Source organism: Vanacampus margaritifer, chromosome 11, assembly GCF_051991255.1.
Source record: "Vanacampus margaritifer isolate UIUO_Vmar chromosome 11, RoL_Vmar_1.0, whole genome shotgun sequence".
In the NCBI taxonomy this organism is placed as follows: domain Eukaryota; kingdom Metazoa; phylum Chordata; class Actinopteri; order Syngnathiformes; family Syngnathidae; genus Vanacampus; species Vanacampus margaritifer.
In genome coordinates, this window is record NC_135442.1 from 16,153,171 (window position 1) to 16,169,429 (window position 16,259).

Below are 16,259 nucleotides of genomic sequence, written 5' to 3' on the forward strand. Positions count from 1 at the left end.
CAAAATAATAACATTTTAAACAACAGTGAAAAATAATTTCTGGATCTGTTCAAAAATTCAACGGGTTCTTCCTGTGATGATTTTTGCAGAAATTGGTCAAGTACTTTTAAAGCTGTTCTGCCAACAGGCAAAGGGCAATGACGCCAGTCGTAATGACTAACATGCAACAATGTGGAACTACAGTACAGTACATTCAAAGTCTCATTCATACACGATACAAAAATAAAGCATCCGTTAGCAGAAGTTAGCTCACTCACTTGACTGTGACTCTTGACGACAAGTCCTGTAGGTCTCCGGGGTGAAAGAGCTGCGCCTCCTTGAGTCCGAGCTTCAGGCAGGCCTTGAGGAAGACGTTAATGTTGTCCTGGTTGGATGAGAACAAGAGAGCACAGATGAGGGCTGTCCAACACACACACACACACAAAAAGTAATCACTCAAGAATTTTCTGCTAGCATTGGCGACGCAGCCTGCGACTCATTGCTTCCAAAGTTCATATCGCACAGGCAGGCAGGCAGGCAGGGAGGAGCATGTTTGTGTGTGTGAGTGAGTGTGTGCATAACAAACATGCAGTGCAGTGAAGGGAGGGGTGTCAGCGTGTGACAGGAGCTGACTGACAGCAGCAACGCCACCTGTGGGCAGGGCTCGGGTGTGGCTACAAGTGCTAAAATGAGGAAGTGTGATATTGCAGGCTTTGTGTTTGGTCTCCTCCTCCTCACACCCCATCTGTGGAATCTGAGAGGCAGCGTCTTATTTTGAAGATGGTTGCTAGGAGACGTGAGGTGATAGAAACTCACCTAATGCCACTGTGATATTTCGTAAATGATGGTCTTGATTAATTTGGGGGACAATTACTATAAATTATTGTTAAGTTCAGCCAACCTAGAACAATTAATAGACAACATATATAAGAAGAGGGACAAGAGATTTAAATTCAGACAGAGAGTGTACCCAGATTACAGTCTCTTTTCCGCTATGGCCACACTTCGCCGCTCCCTCTATTTCATTGGATTTTCACTAGTTGCATAGCAGTTGCTGTTCTAAAGGGGAGGGTTACACACAACAGCAACTGCAAAGCAGTCACGAATACAAATCATCGGGAAGATAATAATGTAGACATGAGTTTCTTCAGCACTCAAAGCTTCAAAAGTTCAATCGCAAAATATTCCAGTCGTCATTTTGCAATAGGGCCACAGTTCTTGTTTTTGAAGGTGGAGGAGCATGAGTCATATTCCCTTTCACAGAATAAATGCTACATAATACCTAAAAGAAAAAAATATGGGGTACATTTACGTACATTAATCCTAACAATTATCCACATATCCACCTGCGTGCTGTAGCCTATCCCAGCTGTCTTCAGGTGGTAGGCGGGGTATGCCCTGAACTGGTCGCCAGCCAATTGCAGGGCACACAGAGATAAACAACCCACTCACAATCACACCTATGGGCAATTAAGAGTGTTCAATTAACCTAGCATGCATGCTTTTGGAATGTGGGAGGAAACTGGAGTATGCATAGTGCACACATTGGGATAACATGATCAATTCACAAAGGATTGACCTGGAATTCGAACCCACGACCATATTTAAATATATTGTTATTTAATTGATCAGTCTATTTTTATTTAATGTGTAGTGGGTTGGATGATCTAAAAAAAAGATCTTTACACAACAGTACATAATTTAAAATATATATAAATACATATAAAATATAATGAGAAAATAAAAATACAAATCTATGAATCTACTTATTAATGAACTCATCCAAAACCCAAAAACGTATAAATAAGTTTTTGATGTTGTTGTTTTTTATGCTAGAGCATACAGAATGCTTTGATGCAGCCTCTGAACTGAAAAGAATGCATTAAGCAATGGTATTTATTACAAAAACGGCCCTCAGGTGGCAGCAGCAGAGTATAAGAGATCAACCAGGGCCAAGTTGCAACAAGCTCTTTTTGCCAGTGTTTTCAACAGGTTTGTGAATAATAATAAAACTTAGCTATATTCTAATTAATCGACAACTATTTTAATAATAAAGTAATTGTTTGGAGCCATTTGTTAATTTCAAATTGTCCAAATCCTCTGATTTCTGCATATCGACAAACTGATTATCTTCTGTGTTTGATCAAAATACAATGACCAAATCGGCAAAAAAGTACAACATCAATCCCTCTATTTTTTAATCACTATACAAATACGAATACAAAGTACGAAATAAACACCAATCACTGCTTAGTAAATAGTAATCACGGGAAAAAATGCTTTTGTATTACATTTTGATGCAAAATTAAATGAATCTGATTAGTCGATTAATCGTTTGAATAATCGATAGATTAATCAATCCCAAAAATTCGGTAGTGATGGCACTAATTTAAACAATATTTTTGGTCGGCTCTCTGAACGTTCTTAACTCCTGCTTCAGGACAACAAGATTGAACATTGTGCAGTTCTCACAGAGCAAAAGTGAGGACGTGGGATGACATCATCATGGTCTGGTGTAATTGCTGGGTAGATTCTATATTTAAAAAGGCCCAAACATGCTGGCTCCATAAGCCACTGTGGCTGCCCACAGGCCAATTACACAACCATTATGTCTTTGTAATAATTATCTTACCCAGTCATTAATATGTAAAATTAAAGGAAACTAATAAAATACAAATGTCCTGCAGTGAATGTTGCTTTTAACACAGGGGTGGGGACGATATATAAAAATTTTGGGACTAAATGTCTTGCATTAGTTCACCATAAAATACAGGGATTTTTTTTTTCATTCATTCATTTTCTATAGTGCATGTCCTCATAAGGGTCACAGGTGAACTTGAGCCTATCCATACGGATTTTGGGCGAGAGGTAGGGTACAACCTGGATTGCTCACCAGCCAATCACATGGCACATAGAAAAATAACATTTGAATGGCGCTGACCAATGCGGACTGCAACAAAGTGTGGTATGTAATAATCCCATATCCAGAGAAAGAGGGCAAACTAGCATTAGCATGTGTGTTTATTTTTGACATTTATAGATTATTTTTATTTGTTGTTAAAATTGCACAGCCTGATGAATACTGATGTGGGCCGTGTGTGGCCCTTGGGCCGCAGGTTTACTACCTGTGCTTAATCTAAAAAAAATAGTTCACATGCGCAGACTAATTAAGGTGTTTTTCCACCTCGCCTTCTTCGGCTCATCTCCAGAATGTTGCCTGACAGACTGACTGACATGATTGCGCAAACAGCGCCCCAGCGCAAATATGTTGCAGGTTTGATTCCTGGGTTGTGAGACGAGTGCAAAAAGATCCTTTTTGATCATAGACAGAAAACAAAAGTAGCCTGTTGTCAAGGATTTAACAAAGTATCTAAATTAATTACCAATATATTTGTTTACCAATTTTTTTTAACATGGTAAAGCAATTGAGAGCACTTTCTATTATACAAGCCAATTTAGGGTTCAGTCCTAATGACACTTGAACAGCAGACAGTCAAAGCCGGGACTCGAATTGCCATCAAGTGACTGGAGAGAATTAACAAATGACAATAAAAATTAGTCAATATATTATTATTTTAATATTATATTATTTATTTTATTTTATTATGATTATTTTCTATGTATTTCTTCATGTATATGGTTGTATATTGTTTAATTTTATTATATTTATTAAAATATATTTTAAATATATATTTTTTTGTTGTAATTTGGGTGGGGTGGGAAAATATTTCCCGGTACACATTGTGTTCCTTCGAATGTGTGTGCTTTTGCCACCAGGGGGCAGCATAATCCAGACCCAGAAACACACACGAAGTAGAGTTTGACAGCAAACAACTGTAACTGCCGTCTCGCGGAATCCTCGTACTTCCTAAATCATCACCTTTTAGGAGATCCCAAAAATGCATCGTCAAAGAGAGCAAGCCATTTTCTACGCTTTAAATTGTTCAATAATTTGTAAAAACAACATCCACATGTGTGGAGTGGACTGACCAATAGTAAATATTTTGTGGGAAAAAAATATCAAACTTTACCAAAATGTGACACACAAAATGTGATATGCAGCATGTGTACCTTTATGTCTGTGAGCTTTGGGCACTATAGCTAAAAATGCGCTATATTAATAGCAGTCCATTCCATTCCAATATTATTGTATTGTCTATCTACATATGTTGCTGCACTGCTTGTGTTTATATACCAATTCCCTAACAGGCCATAACACAGCAACATAGATGCTATTTGTTAGCCCACCTATGGAATTTCCCACTATATGTTAGCATTAAGCTAGTAAAGTTGTGTGGTTGTATTAAATATACAAATAATTTTCTTTCTTTTGTGTTTAGTTTGATAGTCAACACCAACTGCAGAACATATTGGAAGCCCCCCCTTTTTTTGAAGAAGAAGAATAGTTCCCTGGCTTGTTGTGAAGTAAGGGCTCAATATTTAATTAAACAGCATGCTGGCTCGTATATCGTAAAACTCTTAACTTGGGTCATTCATAAATCAAGGCACAACACTCGCTTAAAACTGCTTTAAAAACAGCACATTTTTGGCCCGTACACACAATTCTAATACCTTTGATTAACTTTTAATACTGTGATTGACAGGTGACAGGTGTAAACTTGGGACAACCCCCAGCTCACCCACAACAACCCTTAATGAGGACAAGCACAATTGAAAATGGCTGGATGCGTTGCATCCGTATTAAAATTTCCTTGAGATGGTAGTTGGAGAACTCTGAGCTTTTTTCTTGAACTGATCCTGCCAATTTGGAAGCAAAAAACACGCACTGAGCCATTGTTAAAGACATTGTAATCGCCCACATAGTTATTAGAACAGTAAACTCATTCACTTCCAGCCATTTTCACTGAAGCAACCCCCTTCGCTCCCAGCTGTTTTACTGGATTTTGACTGATTTTTTCAAGGCCCACAGAATACTGTATTCTATTGCTATAAAAACATGGAACCTACCAAAAGAAAGATTAGAGTCCCTTCTTTCATCAGGAAAAAATATTATATGATTAAATATATTATATTTCCATCTGTTTCGTTTTGCAGCAATTAGCATTAGAATATAGCTATGTGTCATCATTATTCACACATCTGTTTAAAACGGTGGGGGAAAGAGCTTTTTTGCAACATGGCCCTGGTTGATCTCTTATACTCTGCTGCCACCTGCTGGCCGTTTTTGTAATAAATACAATTGCTTTATTCGTCCTCTTCATGTCAGAGGCTGCATCAAAGCCTTGTGTATGCTAAAAAAAAACATATAAGTACGTTTTTGGGACCGTGGCAATATTTAAAACAGAATGTTTTTGGGAGCAAATGAGTTCATGTCACTTTGATTTGAACACAACTGAATAACACAAAATTGCATTGCAGGCACACTGGCTGCTTTGAGATAACAGTGTCTTCGGAATGTCGCTGCCACGCGCCCGCTTTTAATCCTGCTAAATATGCCGTGTCCGTCTAACGGCCCCAAATACTTTTCACGCAGGCTTCAAGTGCCCTTTTTTTTTAGAGACATGCAGAATTTGCAGACAGATTGTGTCGGATCCGTTACAAACGCATTGGTCACATTGCGGTCAACTTTCTCTTTTCTGCAGCAGCAGTTTTGGGCTAAAGACGGACATACACTGCAATTAGCCTCAAGTGAACTCAAGCCTGCAATGCTATTATAACAGCAGCCCGCATAGTTCACATCCTTTAAATATTCTCTCTGGGGGGGAACATGTTGTGGTCAGATGTCTGTCATTGACATAAGTAATGGCTTCAATAATGGTTAAATGTCTGTGTTAGACAAGGAGGCCTGAATGCATCAAGCACAACCACCCATGACTAATTTCTGGTTGCATTATTTGATTGGGAAAATTTGCAAACAAATTTGATGAGTGAACAGCCTGCGTTCCACTTTATTAGTAGTAATGTTAAAAAGTTATTTTGTTTCCTTTCCACGGTGATTAATAATGTGGTGCATGTTGCCATGGCAGCGAAGGAAAGTAAACGGTTCATTTCCACAGTGATGACGCAGCATCAGGACCAAGTGGGGGCTCAGTTTGCTATCTTGTGGATACTTTGGATGGGATGGAGGGGAAATTGGGGATCAAACTTGGAATCTGGAATCCACCGAGCTAGTCCGTCCCTTCACCAAACCAAATCTAAACACGGACCCGCTTCATAACGGTACCACGGCCCAAGCCACAGCTCGCTTATTTTGCAGCAGCAGACACAGACTTGCACAGACTTGGGAAGACTTCCCAAAAGAAAACCAGAAGAATTTGTCTCTGCAGCCAACATTGCTAAATTTTCAGCAAAACCAGAGAAGTTTACACACACACTTAGTAGATGAAGACATATCTTGCCTCTTATCTTGCAACACTGCATTTTTCCCCCTCATGTGACATTATTATTATTATTATTATTATTATTATTATAATAACAATTATTATTATTATTATTATTATAATTATCATCATCATCATTATTATTATTATTATTATTTTACAAATTAATACAGATCTTATGAACTCTTTCCTTTTTTAGCTTGCATTTTCTTAAATTTGTGAATTTTGAGGATCACTGTATAGTTTCTTTTTTATGTTATAACAGGATAACAACAATTAAAACATAATGTTCTTTTCGCTATCCATCCATCCATCTATTATTATTTTATTTACTTATTTTTTTTTACAAATAAATATAGAGCTCATAACCCCCCCCCCCCCCCTTTTTATTGTATTTTCTTGATTTTGGGAAATTAATCTGTCACTCATAGATGTTTATTTTGAGCATCACCGTGTAGTTTTTTTATATTATAAGAGCATAACAACAATTAAAACATACTGTTCTTTTTCTCCATCCATTCAATGTGTTCTTATTATTTATTTATTTATACAAATGAACACTGAGCTCATAAGCTTCCCCCTTTTTCAGACATTTTCTTAATTTTGGGAAATTAATCTGCCACTCATAAATGTTTATTTTGAGCATCACTGTGCAGTTAAAAAAAAATCGTATTTATTTATTTTTTAATGTTATAAGAGGATAACAACTATTAAAACTTACTGTTCTTTTTTCTGTGCTTTTTAATTTTTGTAACTTAACATGCAGCCAAAAAATACTTTTTTTTTGTTTGAGCATGAATGTGTTTAAACAAAATCACAACAATATTGTCTTTTTTTTTTCTCAAATGGTCTTCACTCTTCATCATGGGAAGTTAATCTCCCACCATTAAGAAAAACAAAAAACGCTTTAGAACATTTTAATAATATCTGTTGCTAATCTGTTAACTGTGGTTTTATAAAGCCCTTTGAGACTCTTTTGTGATTAAGGGCTACACAAATAAACTTGACTCGACTTTTCAGCTTCACAATTTGGGACGTGTAAACTAGTTTTGGCAAATCTCTCCCTGCTGGCCGTTAGAAGTTATAGAGGTTTCAGCCCTTACTTTTGAGAGTTTATTTATCCATTATTTGTACCTTGTCCGTCTTCACATTCTTAAAAACCTCACACTATATGCATCGGTAGTCCTCATAAGAACTGCGAGTGGCTGTATAAATGTTGAGTAGTAAAATTCTGCGCTATTCTGACAGCAGAGTGCGAGCGAGTGAGTCATGTTTGGAAGGACACTGGTCTTTTCTCTCTGTGGTTAGCAGTAAGCGGGAAAAGTCCCGTATATTTGCTGCAGAATTTATGACCAGGTTGGTTTCAAAAAGGTTTGCGGTCCCAGTCTTGGAAAATACCGCAGCAGATCTCAGAGGATACTTTGTCTTAATTGGCGTGGTCTGTGCGGGAATGATTGTTCATGTGATAAGTCATGAGGGTGCAGGTACACACTTTAACATTCTTAACTCCCATACAGCAAGTAAAAATGACATAAAATTACTCAGCCTTTGATGATGCATTAATGGAATGCACTTATTATGTAAAATTTGAAGAGAAAATTGCTTTATTTGGAGCAAAAAAAAAATCCAAGATTTTTATTTTTTTTTTAACATTTGTGGAGTCATCATTCATAAAATGGCAATTCGGCAAATCGGGTCCATTTGCCTTTACTGGTACCCCGTATGTGTGTCAGAATCACAAAACAAGCTACAGAAAAAGAAAAACACACTTTCAGATGCCCACTGAGTTGAAATCAAACAGGATTTAAGCCCCCCCCGTAATTTTGTGCGATTTATGGTGTAATTTACTGTTTGTATCCCCTGTGTTGCATCCACTGCGCAGCCTGTTGATTCACTGCGCTCAAGTGTGTGTGTGCGTGTGTGTGTGTGTGTGTGTTGGGGGAGCGGTACTCTATAATTCCACTAAGCAGCTGGACTCAATTACTCCCACAAGAGAGAGCTTTGTAACGGGGTGGTTTAAGGTACTTTTCAAGCCTCTATTTCCCTGAAACTTGTATGCAGTCACTCTCCAAAATGTCAGCTAAGCCACTCTCTAAAAGAAGCTTACATCTATACATTGTCAGGCTGAGAAAGGTTTATTCTTAAGGAGAACTTGGGCAAAATGTTGACAAACATAATAACAGCTATTTCATCCTAAGCCTTGTTTGAACTCTTTACTGCTTAAAGGGGCCATAATAGCGATTGTAGGTGTATTTGTGATCTGGCATTTTTTTGTTGATTCGGGAACCTATCCTCCATTGCTTGCTGAAAAATTCACCTATTCACTGTTTTGTGCTCAGTATAAAAACATAATTTTGTTGGCATCTTGTGGAATTATGGAGTTGAAGTGAAGTGAGGAGAATCATTTAGTCAAACCATAGCCTTGTCTAATAGAAAAAAGTGCTTTACCGCCATCTTGTGGCATATTTTGGTAATTACAAACCTTTCTGGGTGGGTGTAAATAATTGGCTCATTGTTACCATTCACAGCAGGGCTCGTTTACTGTCTTTCACAAATAGCAGGGCAGGGTTCAATGAAAAATTTACTTTTTAATTGCTTGTATATATATATATATAGTTGGATCTTAAGCTTGGATCTTTAGCAAATTAATCTAGAATAGCATGCAGTTGACCTCATCAAAGGCCAAACAGTGATTAACAGACAAGGACAAGGTCCTATGTTTTTTATAGTTTTACCGCCACATGCGTTTATGTGCATAGTCACAGGATTACCGATAACAGATTGCAACAAAACTTTCACCAGAACTGTAGGACAGGAACAGAAAGAACCCATTTGATTTTGTACATTCCGATGAAGGCCGTACTACGTATATTAAATGTAGCTACTCTTACAGTATTAATTTTTTCTGCATAAAAATTGTTTTGTATTATTATATTTTGATTTTTTTTTAAATATCTAAAGCTATATAATGATTTTTATTTTATATGATTTTTTTTTTAATTGTTAATTTTGCTGTGTACATCTATGCAAATGTGCATTACTACTACTATTATTATTATTATTATTATTATTATTATTATCATCTTCAGTGATACAAATTCAGACTAAGGTGGTATCATATGTGTTTTTTAGTGCTGTCAAACCATAATTAATCACAATTTTAATCTATAAAGCTTGGGTAACATTTTATGTAAAATCATCAAATAGAATTTATATTTCGATTCAAAGACTGTTCTAATACCGGTAGTTATTTTTGAGCCATGAATATGATTCTTTTTCTATAAAACACAACTGCGAACAAAACTGAGTTGTCTTTACAGGCATTTTTTCATGCATATTCTTCTCATACTGTAGAAACAATTCTTAAAACTTCTTGTTTATAGGTATAGTTTTCCTAACCAGCACTACCCTCCAACAACGTTGATTTGCGAGGCCTCGTGGAGGTATAAATTGTGCACGACCCACTAAAAACATACAACAATATGGCATTTGAATTTGGCTCTGCAAAGTGTGCAAATTATTTTGGATTTTTCCAATGAGCCGCCAAGCAAGTTTTTTCTTTTAATAAAATGTAATTAATCTCCAAAGTTATCGCTTTAACTTTGACATAATTTTTTTTTGTATATATACTGAATTATCATTTTTATTTAACGTTTTATTTTTGTGGAATCGACTAAATTTTGGTGCAAATCCAGGTAAATAAGAAGATCCAGTATTCTAATAACCCACACACCCCTATACTTTCTTATGCTGTGGTAAAAACTCAGAAAGATACACCACTGTTTTCCTCCACTTTACAGTGCTGATGGATTTTCATTGGCAAAAGCAAGCACAGTGATAAAAGTAGAGTACTATTTTCCTAATAGTAACGCCGAAGAAGGCAAGTTACTGGGTCGACAGCAAATATGTGGAAATGGCCGCTCCTGTTTTGTTATGGCTCTGATACCTGTAAAGGTGAGCCATTAATAACTGCATCCACCATTGCCTGTCTATGATGTTCATACAGAACTGCCACGTGGTGATTTTTATTTATTTATTTATTTTTAATTCTGCCCTCCACAGGTGGTGTGAACATGGCTGTACACAGCAAAATTAACAATTTTCCCCCAAAAATATAATCATATAAAATAAAAATCATAATATAGCTTTAGATATTTAAAAAAATGTTGTCCCACTAAATTGTGTCATTTATAAAAAGCAACAACATAGAAGAAGGCAGAAAAAGGTGGTCTTTTACTGGTTGTGTGACAGGAGGTGTGATACTACCTCCGAAGGCAGAAAATTGCTGGGTCACAGCAACACATGCAAGAGGCAACAAAAAAACCCTGCTTTTATGGCATTGTAAATGGGGCTTGCTTCCGTCACAGCTCCAATACTAGACTATATGCCGCAAGGAAAAATGTCATCTTTTATAGGCAGTGTGAAAGGGGCCTCCTTTGCAACTCTGAATGTAAAGGTGAGACTTCACAAGGGATGTAATAATATCCAAACTTCACGATACGATATTATCACAATATTGTGGAGAGGTTGGCGATATAAAAAAAAAAAGACCTCATACTAAAAAAAAAAAAAACACACAATATTGTAATTTTGTACATAACAGCAATGCATATAAACAACCTACAATCTCTAATAACACACAAAATTGAGGCTGTTTACTTGCCACTGAACGCACACGCAGAGTCCTCCACATATTGACTCGGTTCACAAGCATATTACGTTCTCCTTCATCTGATCATTACCGTGGATTTTAAACATAGAAGGGCCAAAACATGCCTTGTGAAAATTAAACTGCACTACAAAACTAGCCACCAGAGGGTGCTAGAACTGCACAAATGGAAATCAACCTGGTTTTTTAACACGTGCTGCTTTTAATATCGTGACATGGCGACGACGATGTTGTGGCAGTTTTAATATCGCGATATCACGATATTGACGTTATCGTTACATCCCTAGAATTCACAGGGCAATATTATCACCCATTCCGTTTCAGTGCAGTGCAAGCCTTCAAGAGCAAAGTGAAAGGTTGATTCTGATATGAGCTATGATGCTACCTTGAAGGTAAAAAATTGTGAGACCGACTTCATGACCTCATTCATTGTCAGTATTGTTTATACAGAAAAATTCTAACTTCTACAAGAAGTGTGAAAGGTGCTTGTATTACAGCCTTGATACTACCACAGAAGGTGGGAAATTGCTGGCTTGAATTTGCCTTTCTATTCCGTGTCAGCGCCATTCATACACAACAACTGGCATGATCAGCAGCTACGTCATTTAATGTGACCCTTTCCTCCATCATATTCAGACAAGACAAAAATCATAGGAGACTTACCAGACCAGCAATTGGGGTTGGCAGCCTGTTGATCCTCTTGATGATGCCAGGCTTGATCCTGTTGATCACACTGCAGGAGAGAGAACAACACACAAGACATCTGCTAGTCTGCTCTAAGTTACAGTGAATGAACAAAAAGCTTTGCAAAGCCCTGCTGTGTTTACGATGGTGTTTAATGGCGGCCACCTGGATATGGTTTAGTCGGTGGCAGTGCTGCAACCCCATGTAAACAAGATGGACCCTCCGCACAGCACTAGTGGAATAAAGACTCACGGAATAGCCCCTTAGTTGCTTTTTAATATTTTACTATTGCTCAAGATTTTACAAAATCTCATGAGACTTTAGTTAAAAGTAAAAATGCAATGTCACATTCTCCGCCAACGCCCAATAAAAATTCCAGACCGTTTGCTTGCTGTTGGTTGTGTTTTACTGACGTGTACAAAAATGACATATACAAAATATAAAAATTAGGGGTGTTAGGCGATTAAAAGAACTAATTGTAATTAATCACATAATTTCAATTGTTAACTTACGATTAATCACACATTTTATATCTGTTCTAAATGTACAATAATATGTACAATAAATTTTTAGTAAGTTGTCAGACTCTTAACATAAAAGTGGAAAAAATGTTAAACTAATAGAAATATGGCTGCATCTTTTAGTCATTGATACAATAGTTTCATAAAAATTAAATTGAGTTGTACTGTAAAAAACGAGTGTGATATTGATTTGCGTTGGCCACTTTTCTGCCACTAGATGGCATAATTGCATTCGTAAGACGTGAGTGACAGCTCAGTGCATTTTTATTTTTATATTAAGAGTTATCTAATCTTTAACATGAAATAACTTGTGAAATTCTGCAAATTTTTAAAGATGTAAAATACAACTTGACACGAGTCTCCGCAAATATATGCATTATTATTAAATTTACTATTGCTAAATTTTGACGTGGACGTTCTACATTGCGACTGGAATGCCCCCAGTACAGGCTTTCGAAGAAAGAAGCGGTCATTAATTGCGCAATAAAAAAATAGTGGCGTTAAAGGGACTTTAAAAACTCAAAATGAACGCACTAATTTTGACCCCCTCTGATAAAAATATCAAAAATTAATTTAAAATATAAATACTTGAATTTGAATTTGCAACACAAATCTAGAACGCTTAGTCAAGTCACCTCGAGTCCCTCCATGGGCCTCCTTCCGCGGAAAGAGGAGGAGCTGCTAAAAGCTAAAACGTTAGATAGTGGTTTGCTAGCGAACACGTTACTTGTTCATAATAAAGTGTGTTTTCTATTTTGTACTGTATTTATTTTGAGCTACGCACTAATAAAAAACAAAGTAAGTTCGTTCTGGGGCTGGAAGAGATTAATTGCATTGTCATTCATTTGAATGGAAACATTACCTCGGTTTGGGAACATTTTGGTTGGCGAATGGAGTCAGAACGGATTGTGAACAGAGGTTCATCTGTGTTTGCTATTTTCACCACTAGATGTCACTTAAGTGAACCAACCGCTCCTGGTATATACAAATAAATCCTTAATCCAGATAAAGGTAACCTTGAGAACATAAATCTCACTTGGTGTTGGAGAATGTAGCATCATCACGCATGTTAAAGAATGCAAATGGAATGCGGCTTGAAGTTTGTCACACAATAGAAAGTTGCTGCCATTGGATCAGATAACAAAGTGGAAGCTGAGTAGGAAACAATCGTGTTCACGAGCCTTCTTCCTTCGATAACCAGCAGCATACAATGGAAGTAAAAGGATGATGTTGTTTTTGCACGTGTGAAAGTGATTTAACCTTCATCCTCCCCTTTCCTCATGCTGACAAAACACAGCACGGGTGTGTGATGGATTCTTCTGTGAACCAATAGTGCTAGAAGACCACAACACTGAACAATATGTTGTATTATCGTGGTTGAAGATGGCAGTTGTGTACATTCCAATGGCTGTTTCTCATTTTTTGTCCCATCCATGTCGTTAAATAAGACCAAAATATTACAGTTAGAATACTTACAGTAGGACGCCAGCCAAGGCCAAACAAACTTTTCATTTCAATCAGCACCAGAAAATAGTACAACTTCATACTGCCAATCATTCGTGCAAGTGTGCATAATATTGTCATTAACGCTCCAGTAAATTGCACAATCTATTGAATAATGCCCTGTGGTTCTCTATGCTTATCATGACAGTTTTCCTCTTTGCCATCAATGCACACTTTCTGAATCATTTTTTTTCTAGATTAACTAAGAAATATTCAATGATACCTTGTTAAGGAAATCAAGAACAATTCCCCAAAAGTTAGCTCATATTCTACTTCTTTATCGATATCCCTTGTACGGTCCTTCATTTTCCTTTCTTTTTTTTCCCCGTACGGTCCTTAATTTTCCTGTTAAAAATGAATGTATTATTTAGTGAAAAATTAATGAAAACATTGAGTAGTAAAAAGTATTTTCCCCCTCAATATTCCAGTTTATATTGTTCACTAATACTGAAATTATTTCACATATATTTTGACATATTCTGTAAAATATGTTTTATAATAATATTAACTCTTTGACTGCCAGACGTTTTCAGAAAAGGGATGTCGCCAGTGCCAGCCGATTTAAGCATTTTGACTGATCTTTCAAGGTCCACAGAAAATGTTGAGTTTGGACTATGGAAACACACATACTACCAAATGAAAGATTGAACTCTCATCTTTCATCAGAAAAAAAGTTTGTTTATACCTTATTCCATTCTTCAGTAATCAACAATAGAAAATGGTTAGTTTCACCGAAATGCTCTGTTTTGAAACAAAAAACGGAGAAAACAAGCTTTTTGCGAAACGATGTTATTTCATGCACTCTAGTGAATTTGACACTTCTTTTTGTCCATGAATGATGCCACAAACACCTAAATTGTGCTTTACTTCTGTAAAACGCTTTCACCAACAATGAAAAAGTGTTTTTAGTTTGCAAAATACGTTTATTTCCATTCAACAGTGTAACAATTTGACAAAACAATTTCGCAAACTATTTACAAATGTGTGCAACTGTGGTACTATTTACAATTATGTGGATGTTTAAAATACAGTTTTTCTTTTTGTCACAAGGAGACGGAGCAGGATTTGCACAACAGATTCGTTTCACTGCGATTGCCCCTTTCGCGTGCAGACGTTACACTTTCTTGACGGCCTTTTTTTTCCGGGGAATAGCAAGTAGCAGAGTGTACCCACTACTCCGATGAATATGCATTGGACTCGGGGCACTCTCTGTCGTCCGATTGAACGTCCGCCTGTGCAGAAGTGCTCGGTTGTGCTCCGCGTTTTCCGGTTTTAGCATCGCTAGCCGGTTCGGCTTTATGACGTGGTCATAGCCGCCGCGTCAACGCTTCCAACTTCGGCGTCCACCTCGGAGCCACCATCATCATCATCGTCGTCATCACTGTGCTCTTTAGCATTGGTCGATGAGCTGCTTGCAACCGGTCGCCATTGTTCGCTTCCTCAGCCATCTAGCTCCGCCTCACGTCTTCTACTGCCGCGTCAACGCTTCCAACCTCGGAGTCACCATCATCATCATCGATGATGATCATCGACGTCATCAATGTGCTCTTTAGCACTGGTCGATGCTTTTCGTCTTTGAAAAAAATGCTCAAGCGTGAGCTGCTTGCAACTGGTCGCCATTTTCGCTTTCCATCCCCAGCCATTGTCCCCTCTAGCTCCGCCTCACGTCTTCTACTGACGCCTACCCAATCTTGTCAAAAGAGAGTCATCGCTGCCATCTAGGGGCCAAAAATAGTCATAGTCAGGCTAACTAGATCTGCTTGAAACTTTCACCACAGCTGGCCAAGGCTTTCCTCTACCCGTTTCAAAAAAAAAAATGGAGAACGTCTTTTAACGTCCTTGGCGGCCCTCCGTAGGTTTTTACTAAACGTCATTTAACGTCCTTGGCAGTAAAAGAGTTTTTTTTTTGTCAACATATTATGCTTATTAGACAAACAAAAGATCGGAGAAAGGTAGTTTTCATTGGACAGCATCTCATTGTCATCTTTACTACTTTAATGACATAATACCCCCCCAGCTTTAATCTTGTGATACACAGTAGGTATACTTTTTTATTTTCTGAAATACTGTGACATTATGACTTAAGTCACAGAAAATGAGTATGGGCCATCAGCAACATGTTAGTGTAACTGGCATGAATACATAAAATATGAAACTTAAAAGAGTGTCCTATGACTCCATTCAGCTGCAGGCTATTGTTAAAACTTATGACACAAAAGAGCAACACAAAATAAGGCCACAGTGCATCCTCTGTTGTACAGCCTTGAAACAGAAGTTTGCTGGATGGGAAAGGAGCAACAAGTGGGGAGTCGTGGCATGTGGGAAACGCCAGTCACACCAAAGAGCCTAAAGATGCCAAACGTAAAAGCAGCGTACTTACTCGCACAGCAGAACTCCATTCTCCAGAGCCGATCGGAAGTCTTTGCCCTTAAATGTTTTCTTGGTTACTGCCTGAGGGAGAGAAAAAAAAGAAGAGAAACATGTGAGGAGTGTACAAGTGCAGGCTGAGAAGAGGAGGTGCTGGTATGCAACCACGAGGGGGGGCGGCTGGGTGGAGAAGAA

General features: G+C 37.5%; 1 protein-coding gene across 4 annotated transcripts in view; it reads right to left on the reverse strand.

The window, feature by feature from the left end:
- lmo7a (LIM domain 7a) overlaps positions 1 to 16,259 on the reverse strand; it is a 70,790-nt gene that overhangs the window by 44,650 nt on the left and 9,881 nt on the right. For all 4 annotated transcript variants that reach the window (XM_077579145.1, XM_077579144.1, XM_077579143.1 and 1 more), the window contains 3 exons: positions 16,078 to 16,148; positions 11,653 to 11,722; positions 258 to 364 (listed from right to left, as the gene is read on the reverse strand). In XM_077579145.1, the coding sequence (XP_077435271.1) occupies positions 258 to 364; positions 11,653 to 11,722; positions 16,078 to 16,148 (248 nt within the window). The remainder of the gene's footprint in view (positions 1 to 257; positions 365 to 11,652; positions 11,723 to 16,077; positions 16,149 to 16,259) is intronic.